This window comes from Oncorhynchus masou, chromosome 8 (genome assembly GCF_036934945.1).
Source record: "Oncorhynchus masou masou isolate Uvic2021 chromosome 8, UVic_Omas_1.1, whole genome shotgun sequence".
Lineage (NCBI taxonomy): Eukaryota > Metazoa > Chordata > Actinopteri > Salmoniformes > Salmonidae > Oncorhynchus > Oncorhynchus masou.
In genome coordinates, this window is record NC_088219.1 from 21571608 (window position 1) to 21588244 (window position 16637).

General features: G+C 41.0%; 1 protein-coding gene across 1 annotated transcript in view; it reads right to left on the reverse strand.

The window, feature by feature from the left end:
- LOC135544393 (protein unc-13 homolog B-like) overlaps positions 1-16637 on the reverse strand; it is a 113507-nt gene that overhangs the window by 91779 nt on the left and 5091 nt on the right. Inside the window, exon 2 of the mRNA XM_064971960.1 lies at positions 1524-1553. Within this exon, the coding sequence (XP_064828032.1) occupies positions 1524-1553 (30 nt within the window). The remainder of the gene's footprint in view (positions 1-1523; positions 1554-16637) is intronic.

The following is a 16637-nucleotide window of genomic DNA, read 5'->3' on the forward strand; positions in this document are numbered from 1 at the left end:
CTAATTGGTTTATTAGTCCCGAATGAATTAACACTCAAACAATAGCAGTTAACATGGAATATATAATACAAAATAAAACAGAGTAAATGTCACAATAACACAGTCATAGGGTTTATGAGATAGGTAAATCCCTATACTGTTTGCCCTCACTCCTAAGTGGAGTGCGTGGGGATTTGGATTTTGCCAGCACTGATCTGACCAGTAGTGGCATGTATTCATGGATGCCAGGGGAAGCCAGGCTTCCCCAAAATATTGAAAAAAAGTGTCTCCGTTTCCAAATTTTAATTCAATTTGCAAGAGGCTGAATATACAGTCTCTCACCGGAGAAAGGATCAGAGCAAACGAAACAGCACCCCTTTGTCTCTATATGTGTAGCCCATCTATCTATCGATAGATCTATCTGATGCTGTCTGGTCAAAAAGTGTATTGCATTGTTGCCGCCCGTAGCATTGAATGCAAGGGAACCCAGCGGTCATTTGGCCTACCCTGATGAAAAGGTATAAAATAATATTCAATCAGCAGTGAGCTAAACTGAGTGAGCTCATATATGAATGGTTCAGTTGCACCCTAAAAAAATAAGCGTCATACCAATCACATCAAGTGAAAAATGTCATTGACAGAAAAAACTTAATTGTTGCATCTCCCTGTGTTGATGTCCTCCGGTGGCTAGCTAGCTTTTAAAAAAAAAAATTAAATTGAACCTTTATTTTGATAGGGGAGACATTGAGACCTAGGTCCCTTTTCCAATTGTGATTACACACACACACACACACACACACACACACACAAATCAGAACCGTGGCAAGCCAAATCACATTTACCTTACGTATAGAGGACTAAATTGTTATTGGTATATTTTAGTTGTCACTGTATTAGATTAAGCAGAGGTGATTTGATAAAGTTGAAATGGTGCTGGTATAGTGGAGGCAACTCCTGTTTGTTTGAGACTTGCAGTAACTCTCCGTGGTTCTAAATCAATAGTTGTTTAGTGGTCCGAAAATGTCAGAAACATGAACTTGCTTGACCGTGCTGTAGGTTATGTAACTGTTTGTTACATGCAATATGCTTTGTGGACTTCAGACAGAGGTTGCTCTCCGGTTTTGTGATGAAAGAAAGGTGTGGTTGAATTTATTCTGCCACTTCTTATTGTCTCGGCCTTAGTTCATATACCAGTGTCACTGGTATATGAACTAACAGGTTATAGAGCAAACAACGCAATTATCAAAACACATAGGTTGCAATATGCCAGTAGCTTCCCCAGTGATTTTACGCACACACAACAACTGCTGAGCAGCTCACCTGCAGCACATGGGATAGAGCTAGGCGGGAAGCAGGGACAGAAAGCCCCATTGGATTACGCTAATACAAAAGTCAACCGACCACTGACTGATTGCCCTACAGGAGAAGTAGGTGCAAATGACTTGCTGCTATGAAGGCTTTTTAAAAAGGTTCACAAACTGTCCTAGTTTCGGTCAGCATTCGAGTACATAACTCCTAAATAAAGAGGTAGTTTAAGGACTTACCTGGAGATCCTTGGAGTTTGGCTTTCTTTACTGAAATAGAAAGAGAAAACAACTGTTAGAAACAAAGACATAAAACGGTTTTAATAAAACCTAGACAGCAAGTCGTTATGCCTGCTCATGATTTACTTCAAGGATATCATACGGACTCTGATAAAGCTGATTGCTGTAGGCTTGCCCTACATTGTGTACAATTCATGCGATCGGGTGGTCACTTCACGTCACTTCGGTGTCCCCCTAAGAGGCCACAGTCAGAGTCAGGATATCCGTCATGCTGAGTGTGTAACCGGATCAGTGAAACACGGACCAGAAAGAAGTCACACGGACACCAATCAGCCACGTGTTATCAACCACAACGACAGAAAAACAAGGGCACATGACATTTGTCGGTGAGTTCCGTCATTCATTGATAAGCAGACCGACAGATGGGGCACATGTTGATGAAGCATGGAGTAGGATTGTGTTAGACGTGGCCAGACGTGTCTGAGTGAGCATCACAATATTCTCTCAACCTATCAGCAGAAAACACCAGCCGATCACATTTTTGAGAAGCACCAAATACTAACAAAAAAAAGTGGCACGAGGGAATAGAATCCACCACTGTTAATAATTGACCACGTTTACATGCGCACAGTATACCAGATAAGGTCTTACACAGAATAAGCTGTTTACATGCAACTTTTAAATCCCGCTAACGAATAGCCCTGTATCCATGAATACACCGAATACTCCTAATTGAAGTTCATATGGGTTAAATGGAATAGTAACTGAAGTCAGTACACTGACTGTAGACCTATAACCTCTCATATGTAGCATAATATTAACTCCTGCTGAATTAGGCATTTCTTGCAGAAAAATGATACAACAAGTGTGCGTGTAATGTGTCATCTTCGAAACTTATGCAAGAAGACAGTATTTCAACCACATAAAATATGCACCCAAGACAAACTGTAGTCTATTCATAAACATTCATTCTAAAACATTCATTCAGAAGTTGACAGAAGAGAAGCTGCATGTACAGCACATTCGGAAAGTATTCAGACCCCTTGACTTTATCCACATTGTTACGTTACAGCCTCATTATAAAATTGATTAAATAAATAATTTCCCTAATCAATCTACACACAATGGCCCATAATGAAAAAGAGAAAACAGGTTTTAAGAAATGTTTGCACATTTATTAAAAATAAAGTATTCAGACCCTTTGCTATGAGACTCAAAATTGAGCTCAGGTGCATCCTGTCTCCAACTTGATATAAGTCCATCTGTCATAAATTAAATTGATTGGACATGTTTTGGAAAGGCACACACCGGTCTATATAAAAGGTCCCACAGTTGACAGTGCATGTCAGAGGAAAAACCAAGCCATGAGGTTGAAGGAATTGTCCTTAGAGCAACGAGACAGGATTGAGTCGAGGCACAGATCTGGGGAAGGGTACCAAAACATATCTGCAGCATTGAAGGTCGCCAAGAACACAGTGGCCTCCATCATTCTTAAATGGAAGAAGTTTGGAACCATCGAGACTCTTCGTAGAACTGGCTGGCCGCCCGGCTAAACTGGGCAGTAGGGGGAGAAAGTTCTTGGTCAGGGAGGTGACCAAGAACCCGATGGTCACTCTGACAGAGCTCCAGAGTTCCTCTGTGGAAATGGGAGAACCTTCCAGAAGGACAACACTCTCTGCATCACTCTAGCAATCAGGTATTTTTTATTTTATTTAACTAGGCAAGTAAGGCCTTTATTGGTGGAGTGGCCAGGCGGAAGCCACTCCTCAGTAAAGGGTACATGACAGTGTCATGGCAGAATCAGAATTAGTTGTGTAACATAGATAAGATGTTTTATTTTCATAATATGCTTGTGAGATACTTGTCATTTAGAATGTATTTTGTTGTACTATAGTGTTGGCCGGTTGCAGTTATCTGTTCTCTGTCAGGGTTCAGTTACTTGGGCCGCAGAGAGGGGAGAGGTCAAGCTTGTCTTCATATGTAAAGGTATCTTTTAAACCATGTGAAGGGATGATTGAGGGGGAAGCAATTATCTCTTGGCTCCACAATGTCTGTGTGCCAGTCACTGTCTCTCTGTGGTCTTGTCCAGGAGGGGGTGTATTTGATATATGCCATTGGATGAGGTAATGGTGTTGGTCCTGAGTGGTACCAAGAGCGAGATAAGAACATAGTTTAGAAGACCAAAGCTGAACGATAATTTATAGCCAATGCTGTCTGGCTATGTGTGTCTTTGCTATAAAGGATCTCAGTAGCAATGTGTAAGCACTCTCAGAGAATTCATTTATAGACACTGAATTGATCTGAGTCACAGGGTTGTGATGGAGCTCATAATTAAAAATTGACTCTATGATAACTCTGACTTGTGTGGTGGTTTGCTCTCATGATTTGGTAAATACAGGAAATTTCCACTACAACAGCCCGCTTGGAGTTTCCAAAAGGCACCTAAATGACTCTTAGACCATGTAAAACAAGATTCTCTGGTCTGATGAAACCAAGATTGAACTATTTGGCCTGAATGCCAAGCATCCCATCTGGAGGAAACCTACAGCAAAGTATAGAGAGATCCTTGATGAAAACCTGCTCCAAAGCGCTGAGGATCTCAGACTGGGGTGAAGGTTTGTATTTGCTATGGATCCCCATCAGCTGCTGCCAATCGGGAACTTCCTTAGGTCCGACAAAATTAAGGTAGTTACAAATATATTGTAAAGGTTTAAAAAATATATTGTATAACAGATTTCACAACACACCAAGTGTGTGCCCTCAGGCCCCTACACCATCTACAACACATCTACAACACAAAATCCATGTGTATGTTATCATGTGTGTCGTGTCTTTGGCTATACCGGATTAAGTGATGAGGTGTAAACCCATAACATACACGGTTTTCCAGCAGCAGACTATGATCGATAATGTCAGAAGCTGCACTGAAGTCCAACAAAAAAGCTCCCAATCTTTTTATCATCAATTTCTCTCAGCCAATCATCATTTGTGTAAGTGCTGTGCTTGTTGAATGTCCTTCCCTAGAAGCTTGCTGAACGTCTGTCAATTTGTTTACTGTAAAATAGCATTGTATCTGGGCAAACACAATTTTTTCACAAAGGTTGGTAACAGGCTGATTGGTTGGCTATTTGAGCCAGTAAAGTGGGCTTTACTATACTTAGGTAGCGGAATTACTTTTGCTTCCCTCCAGGCCTGAGGGAACACACTTTCTAGTAGGTTTAAATTGAAGATATAGCAAATAAGAGTGGCAATAACGTTCGCTATTATCCTCAGTAATTTTCTATACAAGATGTCAGACCCCGGTGTCTTGTCATTGTTGATAGACAATTTAACCTCTTCCACACTGAATTTACAGAATTCAAAATTACAATTGTCTTTTATAATTTGGTCAGATATAATTGGATGTGTAGTGACAGTGTTTGTAGTTGGAATGTCATGCCTAAGTTTTCTTATCTGGCCAATTAAAAAAATAATTAAAAGTAGTTTGCAATATCAGTCGGTTTTGTGATGAATGAGCCATCAATTTCAAAAAATGATGGGTTGAGTTTACCTTTTTTCCAATAATGTCATTGAAGGTGCTCCAAAGCTATTTACTATATTTCTTTATGTAATTTATCTTTGTTTCATAGTGTAGTTTCTTCTTCTTTTTATTCAGTTTAGTCACATGATTTCTCAATTTGCAGGACGTTTGCCAATCGGCTGTGCAGCCAGACTTATTTGCCATTCCTTTTGCGTGATCCCTCAACCACACAATTTTTCAAATCCCCGTCAATCCACAGGATTTAACAGTTTTTACAGTCATTTTCTTAAATGGTTGCATGCTTATTAGTAACTGGGATAAGCAATTTCATTAACCTCTTGAAGCTGTGTTTTGCAATATTGAACTTGTGATTTCATGAATATTAATATTTTTTAGTAATATTATGTGACTGTTGCGCTATGCTATTCAGTGGTTGCTGACGAAAATGATCCCATGACAGGGATGGGTAGCGTCAAGAAGTTAACCTTTTATAACTAGGGGGCAGTATTTTCATTTTTGGATAAAAAACGTTCCCATTTAAACGGGATATTATGTCACGAAAAGATGCTCGACTATGCATATAATTGACAGCTTTGGATAGAAAACACTGACTTTTCCAAAACTGCAAAGATATTGTCTGTGAGTGCAACAGAACTGATGTTACAGGCGAAACCCAGATAAAAATCCAAATCAGGAAGTGCCGCATTTTTTGAAACCGCCTCATGCCAATGACTCCTTATATGGCTGTGAATGAGCTATGAATGAGCTTACGTTTTCTACGTATTCCCCAAGGTGTCTACAGCATTGTGACGTTGTTTTACGCATTTATGTTGAAGAATAGCCATAAGGGACCACATTTAGCAAGTGGTCACATGATGGCTCCCGCAGAAAATCTTGCGTAAAGTAGACAAGTAGCCATTTTTCCAATCGCTTCTTATGAGAAAGCAATTGTCCCGACGGATATATTATCAAATTGTTATGTGAAAAACACCTTGAGGATTGATTCTAAACAACGTTTGCCATGTTTCTGTCGATATTATGGAGCTAATTTGGGAAAAGTTCGGTGTTGTAGTGACTGCATTTTCCGGTCGATTTCTCAGCCAAACGTGAAGAACAAACGGAGCTATTTCACATACAAAAATTATCTTTTTGAAAAAAATGAACATTTTCTATCTAACTGGGAGTCTCCTGAGTGAAAACATCCAAAGTTCTTCAAAGGTAAATTATTTAATTTGGTTGCTTTTCTTATTTTCGTGAAAATGTTGCCTGCTGGTAGCAGAGCCTAGCCATAGCATTATGACATGATAAACAAATGCTTGTCTAGCATTGGCTGTAAAGCATATTTTGAAAATATGAGATGACAGTGTGATTAACAAAAGGCTAAGCTGTGTCTCAATATATTTAATTTGTGATTTTTATGAATAGGAAGATTTATGCCTGCTGCGTTATGCTAATTAGTTTGAGAATATGGTTACGCTCCCGCATGCGTGATTGAGAGTCATGAGTTAACTGAGCTGGGCTTGGGTCATTGTTCACCTTCCAACAGGAGTGTCGCGTTTGTAGCGTCATACCGAAGAAGACTCGAGGCTGTAATCGCTGCCAAAGGGGTTTCAACAAAGTACCGAGTAAAGGGTTTGAATACGAATACCTATGTAATTTGATTTAAGTTTTTAATAAATTAGCAAACATTTCCAAAAACCTGTTTTTGCTTTGTCATTGTGGGATAGTGTGTAGATGATGAGGGGGAAAAACTTAAAATAAAATATTTACATACCGTCTGATCAGCATAGCCCAGGCATCTTATCCAGGTTTCTCATAAATAAAAATGTATTAGTTATTCTGATTGAGAAGGGCATTGCCAAAAATATTGATGTGTCTAAACTTAAGAAACAATGTTTCAGGTTTTTGATGGAAATGTTCAGATGTTTCAAAACAATTCACCACTAGTCTGTGACAGACCACACTTTCATATTGACCAATGTGGTGTAATCTTTGAGAGTCAAATCTCTTAATACACAACCCACATCCATACTGACCCAGCCCACCCAGATAAGCTATATGCTTATCCCATAGGGCAGCACACAATTGCCCCAGAGTCGTCCAGGTTAGGGGTGGGTTTGGCCGTCATTGTAAATAAGAATTTGTTCTTAACCGTCTTGCAGGTTAGCCTACCAGATCTAAAAAAATATTTAAAAAAATGCATCCTATAACGATACATTCTCCTTTTATCTACACGGTTGAAAACAAGAGCAGAAAAACAACCTCCAGAGCACTCTGATCTATTTTTAGACTTGGCAGACCTTTCCTGTATCTATATAATAACAGTTATGGGATTGAAAGATGGATTAGAGGGGATTCATTGTGAATGCTGATCCCGCCTTATGTACAGCCAAATAAACGACTGGGCCGGGATGGCAGATGAACAGGATTGCGTGGCAGTGAGTGACAGAAACTGACATTACATGATTTTAATATGAGCACGTGCAGCTCTTCCCCCTCGCTCTCTGTACACAGCTAGAATAACACGCAGCCCAAGTGAGTGTGGCTCTATTTATTTACCCATCTTAGTTTGCCACGTTGCTGGTGGTGAGATTAAGTGGCTATTGGCTAAGAGACAAAAAGGGAGGAGAGAAAGCGAGAGAGAGAGGAATTATTTCTAAATACAAGTTAAAATGCACCTGCCATCTTCCATTTTCTACACAAGGGGTTCCCAACTTGGGAGAAGCTGAGCTATGACCTAAGTTCCAAGAGTCAAAGAAATTGGACTTGGGAAGTAGTTTTATACAATGAACCAGATTTAAACAATTGTACTGGTACCCCCTATATACAGGGGGTACCAGTACAAGATTCATGTGAAGGGGTTTGAGGTATTTAAGGTAGATATGTACCTGAAGGCAAGGTAAAGTGACTAGGTATCAGGAGAGAAGCTTAAAATAAAGAACAGAGTGTGTGGGTATGGGTTTGTGGTTGTGTTGTATCGGTATGTCTGTGTGTTAGGTTTGTGTGCGTGCGTGCGTATGAAGCAGTGATGGCTCCTCAGAGTAAATTTCATAAAAGTAAAAATGGTAAAACATTGAAAAAGTTATCCTTTTTTAGATAAAACTATACTAAATATTTTCACGTCACCAAATAATTAATTAAAACACACTGTTTTGCAATGAAGGTCTACAGTAACCTCAACTGCACTCTATAAGGTAGAACCATGGTGTAGCCGGAGAAAAGCTAGCTTCCGTCCTCCTCTTGGTACATTGACTTCAATACAAAACCTAGGAGACTCTTGGTGCACCCCCCCCCCCATAGACTTACACAGTAATTATGAAGGCTTCCAGAGGACATCCTCCAACTTATCAGAGCTCTTGCAGCATGAACTGACATGTTGTCCACCCAATCAAATGACCAGAGAATGAATCTAGTGCTGAAAGCATAAGCTACAGCTAGCTAGGACTGAAGTGCATAAAATGTGGTGAGTAGTTGACTCAGAGAGAAAGACAAATTAAGTTCTTCAAAAATGAAGGAGAAGCAAGAGAAATTGTCAATTTTGTTTCACTTACTTAGCTAGCAAATGCAGCTGGCTAGTTTAGTTACTCAAACACCCGGCTCAAACAGAGGGATGCTATGTTAGCTAGCTGGCTATCCAACACAACACTGGAACTCTTCCAAGTCAAGGTAAGCATTTGTTTTTATTAATTTATTGCCACCAGGGCCCATCGGTGTAACTACTTACTGCATATACACTAACGTTGCTGCACGATTATAGCGGGTTTACTAACGCATTAGTTCTATTAGCTATATTGACTAGGATGTTACTTTAGCTAATATAGGGACAAAAATATAGGCTGTGTGTAGTGGTTATGACATGGTTTGGCTTGGAAAGGTTTTTTCGCCTGGTCATATACAGCTGATGTGTTGTTAATTGAAGTCTACAAACAAAGGGAAAAGGTGAGAGGAAGAGAGTGCAGAGGCTAGAAGAGCATGGCTGCTATAATCAAAGGTGTATTCATTCTGTCGATTCTGTTGAAAAACATTTCTTAAAACGTAAGTAAACTGGGATAAAAAAAATAGCTGAATTTGTCCAATAAAAACGCTTGTTTGCAACTGGTTGTACTAATGACTAAACCCTAGATAAGCTGGATGCAGGCAAGCGTGTGTATGTAATCTCAAATTTCTCTCTAGACTTGTGTGCACCTATGTTGTAAACTTCCATTCATAGGCTAGGTTGTAGCAACCTCGTGATGGATATAGGGACAATTTGAGTAACATGTAGTAGTGGGACACAATCATGAAGTGGAACGACATTTATTGGATATTTCAAACTTTTTTAACAAATCAAAAACTGAAAAATTGGGCATGCAAAATTATTCAGCCCCTTTACTTTCAGTGCAGCAAACTCTCTCCAGAAGTTCAGTGAGGATCTCTGAATGATCCAATGTTGACCTAAATGACTAATGATGATAAATACAATCCACCTCTGGTCAGATGAAACCAAAATGGAACTTTTTGGCAACAATGCAAAACGTTATGTTTGGCGTAAAAGCAACACAGCTTATCACCCTGAACACACCATCCCCACTGTCAAACATGGAGGTGGCAGCATCATGGTTTGGGCCTGCTTTTCTTCAGCAGGGACAGGGAAGATGGTTAAAATTGATGGGAAGATGGATGGAGCCAAATACAGGACCATTCTGGAAGAAAACCTGATGGAGTCTGCAAAAGACCTGAGACTGGGATGGAGATTTGTCTTCCAACAAGACAATGATCCAAACCATAAAGCAAAATCTACAATGGAATGGTTCAAAAATAAACATATCCAGGTGTTAGAATGGCCAAGTCAAAGTCCAGACCTGAATCCAATCGAGAATCTGTGGAAAGAACTGAAAACTGCTGTTCACAAATGCTCTCCATCCAACCTCACTGAGCTCGAGCTGTTTTGCAAGGAGGAATGGGAAAAGATTTCAGTCTCTCGATGTGCAAAACTGATAGAGACATACCCAAGCGACTTACAGCTGTAATCGCAGCAAAAGGTGGCGCTACAAAAATATTAACGTAAGGGGGCTGAATAATTTTGCACGCCCAATTTTTCAGTTTTTGATTTGTTAAAAAAAGTTTGAAATATCCAATAAATGTCGTTCCACTTCATGATTGTGTCCCACTTGTTGTTGATTCTTCACAAAAAAATACAGTTTTATATCTTTATGTTTGAAGCCTGAAATGTGGCAAAAGGTCGGAGAGTTCAAGGGGGCCGAATACTTCCGCAAGGCACTGTATTTACAGATGTGAGTGCTACACGTCGATAGTCACAGCTGAATCTGTGCCAAAGTCAACATGGCCCATTTCATGAGTGGTAGCTATAGCCTTCAGCCCAGAGCCGATATTGCCTGTAATCCATGGTTTTTAGTTTGGATACGTTCGCATAGTCACTGTGGGTGCTACGTCATCTATGCACTTATTGATGAAGCCCGTGACTGTTCTGGTAAACTCCTCAATGGTATCGGATGAAACCCGGCACATATTGCAGGAAATTAGCTTCAAAACAACATTTTCCTCGATCGCTCAAATTAAACAAAATCAAGCTGGTGGTGTATTTAATATAGGCTCAGTAAACAATAAATAAAGGTGAAAAAGGGGGGCCCGAGGGGGAAAAAGGTTGGGAACCCCTGCTCTGCACAGACACTCATTTCCTCTCCCTCACACTCAGAAATTCTCAATTGGGCAAAGGTCTGTACACTCCTCGACTCCTCCAGCCCCCACTCCTTCGTGAAACCAATAAGTGGTCGCAATATGTAGGAGACAGTGGAGGAATAGGTTTTGTCCTGCCCTCTTCACGACTGTCTTGGTGTGCTTGGACCATTCTAGTTTGTTGGTGATGTGGCACCACATGGCCAGGTCTCTGATCTCCTCCCTATAGGCTGTCTCACCATTGTTGGTGATCAGGCCTACCACTGCTGTGTCATCAGCAAACTTAATGATCGTGGAGGATGTTCAGGATCATCCTACCATGGAAGAGGTTTGAAATCCCCCACACTCCCATTGAAACAACTTTTCTCAGATGAGAAAAGCATGCACACATTTAAAAATGATAAGCTACTTATCCTTGTAACTATACTGAACATTTATTAAATTTTTTTCATCCCAGCCCCCGTTCCCGCAGGAGGTCTTTTGCGTTTTGGTAGGCTGCCATTGTAAATAAGAATGTTCTTAATTAACTGACTTGCCTAGTTAAATAAAGGTTAAATAAAAATTAATTTTAAAAAATTAACACAACATGCAACAATTTGAAAGATTTTACTGAGTTACATTTCAAAAGGAAATCAGTGAATTTAAATAAATAAATAAGGCCCTAATCTATGGATTTCACATGACTGGGCAGGGGTGTTGCCATGGGTAGGCCTGGGAGGGGGGGGGGGCATAGGCCTTGGCAGCAAGGCTCACTCACTCGGGAGCAAGGCCCAGCCAATCAGAATGAGTTTTTCCCCACAAAAGGGCTTTGTTACAGAGAGAAATACTCCTCAGCACCAGAAATAAGCTTTGTGTGCATATGGAACATTTCTGCCAAGAGTGTGCAAAGCTGTCATCAAGGCAAAGCATGGCTACTTTGAAGAATCTAAAGTATATTTTGATGTATTTAACCATTTTTGGTTACTACATGATCCCATATGTGTTATTTCATAGTTTGGATGTCTTTACTATTATTCTACAATGTAGAAAATAGTAAAAATAAAGAAAAACCCTTGAATGAGTAAGTGTGTCCAAACTTTTGACTGGTATTGTAAGTGTTTCCAGACCGGCTCTTCTAGGCCACCAGGCTGTGACTCTGGCCTGTGAGTTGGCACGATGGCATGATGTCCCAATCAAGCTGATGCCTTGTAAGCAGAGGAAAACAGAGCAGAGAGCCATAAAGCGAGGGCCCATTATGATGGAAACTGATGCTCATCTCTCCTCTGCTCAGCCCTCCATCTTTGTGGAAGCGGCTGTGTGAAGCCATCAGTGTTTGGCCAGGGGCAGTTACTCAGTTACCCCATCAACATACTGTTTTCTAATCTGCTCTACGGTGTGCTCAGCTGATGTCTAGCCATATTGGTTTCTTTACTAAATAAGCTGACAAGAGGGACATATTTGATATTGGCAACCACAAAATATCACTAAGCAGTAAAAGTTATAATAATTTGAGCCAGGGTGTATTAGTTTTAGTAGATTAAAAACACAGCATAGCTTTTTTCTATCCCATAATTTCTTTGCTAACAGCAGTTCCACTAACAATACTACATACCAACATAATTTATTACATCCACTCAAACTTTAACTGCCAGCAGCCCAGCACGAGGCGCATTTTAATATTGACTCGCTTGCGACTGTTACTTAACTCAGAGGATTAGTACTGGTAACACTTAAATTGGCACTCCAGTCTCCTTTTCACCTCATTGTTAAATATTACTGCACTGTCGGAGCTCGAAGCACAAGCATTTCACTACACCTGCAATAACATCAGTTAAACACGCGTATGTGACCAATACATTTGATTTGATAACACCTGGTTAACTTAACAAAAGTCACATCTCAATATGAGGTCCAGGTAAGTCATGACATAGCACAAGTGTGCTCATCTATTATCCCTCAAGCAAGGGGGGAGGCCGATGACATCACAGATTCCCATCAGACCATCTCCTTGAATAGCCTAATCGCTGAAGTTTGCAGTTATGTCTAAAAAAACTTTTTCTCAAAACATAGTTTTCTTACCTTTTAGTACTGTGTTCTTTACTGTATTTATAAGTGAGATAAAAGTAAAACAGTAAAAGTTTTTTTAAATAGCTGGAGGACATCTTTAAGTTGGGGACAGAGGAGGCACATCATGTGAACACATGGTGGATGGGAGGGACAGAAACTGCTGACTCTGGCCCTGCATGCCTGGAGTGCTGTGGCTAGAGAGCGTCGTCAGGCGGGCCCAGGGAGACAGGAAGCAGGAAGATAAATTCAGCAAGTTGGGTCAAAGGCTCTGCTGCGGCTGGTATTGTTCTGTATTTACACATTGCACTGAGCATATGAAGTGGAGGCTATGGGCGGGTGGGCGAGCAGGCGAGAGAGAGAAACAAATGTCCATAGGATTACTCTTGCAATCTCTCAGAGCTCTCCCCCTCTCTGCTCTCACAATTTTGCTACTCTACTCACAATCTCTGTCTGTTCTATTGGACTTGTTCTTGTTTCTCCCTTTCAACATGACATCTTTCCCATGTCATTCCCCTCTCACACGATCTTCATGATTTAAAGGCCTAGTCCATACACCTTGAGCTATCTGTCTGTCGCTTTATCTATATATCAGATTATTGACACAGCTGAATCTGTGCCAAAATCAACATGGCCCATTTCATGACATTGTTTGCTTTCATTTCATGAAGACTGTCACGAACACTGTTTTTCTATAACACTAAGAGACACACATCACTGTTTTTTCAGAGGAGCCACAGACTAAATCCCAGTCCATGTCAGCAGGGGTCTCATGACTGTCCCTGTCACACATGGGCACTTGGAGGGGAGACCACTTATCTGTTGTATAGACATCACAATGGAGAGGGGCCTTTCTAAAGGTAATAAATAAACCAAAAACCATGGCGCTGCTGTACGGGGGAATGGGTGAGTCACAGCAGCCAATCACATACAGGCCGACCAGCCGGTTTAGTGGGGACTCAATGGAGTGGCAGGTAGCCTAGCATTTAAAATCTGTAAACCGGCAAGGTTTAAAAATCTGCCATTCTCCCCTTGAGCATGGCCATTCTCACTTGCATGGTGTGATGAGCCTGACAACTGAATTTGTAGTTGGTTAGAACTGTGATCACAAACAGACCTCGGTGACAAGACACAAGCTCCTATAATAAGTACCTCTGCCAACTGGTCACAATCACACATCTGTGCCATAATGTACCTGCCAAAATATAATGATTGAAGAGATATGAAAATAATACCTCAGAGCGTGGTTGACACTAGCATGTCTGCTATGTACACTTGCATGAAATGGACAAAAAAATGTTTTGAAAATTATTAGTCTTGATGGAGATAGGCCTGAAGGACTAGACTTGACACTCAACACCTGCCTGTTTTATTTTCACTCAGTATCAAAAAGAGAAAGAGTGACCGTACCAGCCACAGAGGTATTGACGACAGGGGGAGATAATAAAACTAATCAGATACTAGTAATCATTTTTCTATTTGGGTATTATTTTGTTACATTTTAGTATTTTTCCCAAACTGAAAAGTAGGGAGAATAACAGGGAAAAGCTCAAAAGTCACGTTTTTCTAAACATTAGAAATAATTGAAGTTCAGAGAACTCAGTCAAGCAGCTCTACGGCTGGCCATACTTTCCTCCTGGCTACCCCAACCCCAGCCAACAGCCCACCTAAATCCAGGTAGCAGATGTTCTGAAAGAGCTGCAAAAACTGGACCCGTACAAATCAGCTGGGCTAGACAATCTGGACCCTCTATTTCTTAAATGATCAGCCGCCGTTGTTGCAACCCCTATTATTAGTCTGTTCAACAGCTCTATCGTATCGTCGAAATGCCTAAAGATTGGAAAGCTGCCACAGTCATCCCCCTCTTCAAAGGGGGTGACACTCTAGTCCCAAACTGTTAAAGACCTATATCCATCCTGCCCTGCATCTATAAAGTCTTCGAAACCAAGTTAATAAAACAGATCACTGACCATTTCGAATCCAACCGTACCTTCTCCGCTATGCAATCCAGTTTCCGAGCTGGTCACGGGTGCACCTCAGCCACGCTCAAGGTACTAAAAGATATCATAACTGCCATTGATAAAAGACAGCACTGTGCAGCCATCTTCATCGACCTGGCCTAGGCTTTCGACACTGTCAATCACCATATTCTTATCGGCAGAATCAATAGCCTTGGTTTTACAAATGATTACCTCGCCTGGTTCACCAACTACTTCGCAGACAGAGTTCAGTGTGTCAAATCAGAGGGCCTGTTGTCCGGACCTCTCGCACTCTCTATGGGGGTACCACAGGGTTCAATTCTCGGGCCGACTCTTTTTTCTGTATACAGTGGGGCAAAAAAGTATTTAGTCAGCCACCAATTGTGCAAGTTCTCCCACTTAAAAAGATGAGAGAGGCCTGTAATTTTCATCATAGGTACACTTCAACTATGACAGACAAAATGAGAAGAAAAGAAATCCAGAAAATCACATTGTAGGATTTTTAATGAATTTATTTGCAAATTATGGTGGAAAATAAGTATTTGGTCAATAACAAAAGTATCTCAATACTTTGTTATATACCCTTTGTTGGCAATGACAGAGGTCAAACATTTTCTGTAAGTCTTCACAAGGTTTTCACACATGGCTGGCTGCTGGTATTTTGGCCCATTCCTCTATGCAGATCTCCTCTAGAGCAGTGATATTTTGGGGCTGTTGCTGGGCAACACGGACTTTCAACTCCCTCCAAAGATTTTCTATGGGGTTGAGATCTGGAGACTGGCTAGGCCACTCCAGGACCTTGAAATGCTTCTTACAAAGCCACTCCTTCATTGCCCGGGCGGTGTGTTTGGGATCATTGTCATGCTGAAAGACCCAACCACGTTTCATCTTCAATGTCCTTGCTGATGGAAGGAGGTTTTCACTCAAAATCTCACGATACATGGCCCCATTCATTCTTTCCTTTACACGGATCAGTCGTCCTGGTCTCTTTGCAGAAAAACAGCCCCAAAGCATGATGTTTCCACCCCCATGCTTCACAGTAGGTATGGTGTTCTTTGGATGCAACTCAGCATTCTTTGCCCTCCAAACACGACGAGTTGAGTTTTTACCAAAAAGTTATATTTTGGTTTCATCTGACCATATGACATTCTCCCAATCTTCTTCTGGATCATCCAAATGCTCTCTAGCAAACTTCAGACGGGCATGGACATGTACAGGCTTAAGCAGGGGGACCCGTCTGGCACTGCAGGATTTGAGTCCCTGGCGGCGTAGTGTGTTACTGATGGTAGGCTTTGTTACTTTGGTCCCAGCTCTCTGCAGGTCATTCACTAGGTCCCCCTGTGTGGTTCTGGGATTTTTGCTCACCGTTCTTGTGATCATTTTGACCCCACGGGGTGAGATCTTGCATGGAGCCCCAGAACGAGGGAGATTATCAGTGGTCTTGTATGTGTTCCATTTCCTAATAATTGCTCCCACAGTTGATTTCTTCAAACCAAGCTGCTTACCTATTGCAGATTCAGTCTTCCCAGCCTGGTGCAGGTCTACAATTTTGTTTCTGGTGTCCTTTGACAGCTCTTTGGTCTTGGCCATAGTAGAGTTTGGAGTGTGACTGGTTGTGGACGGGTGTCTTTTATACTGATAACAAGTTCAAACAGGTGCCATTAATACAGGTAACGAGTGGAGGACAGAGGAGCCTCTTAAAGAAGAAGTTACAGGTCTGAGCTAGCCAGAAATCTTGCTTGTTTGTAGGTGACCAAATACTTATTTTCCACCATAATTTGCAAATAAATTCATAAAAAAATCCTACAATGTGATTTTCTGGATTTTTTCCCCTCATTTTGTCTGTCATAGTTAAAGTGTACCTATAATGAAAATTACAGGCCTCTCTCATCTTTT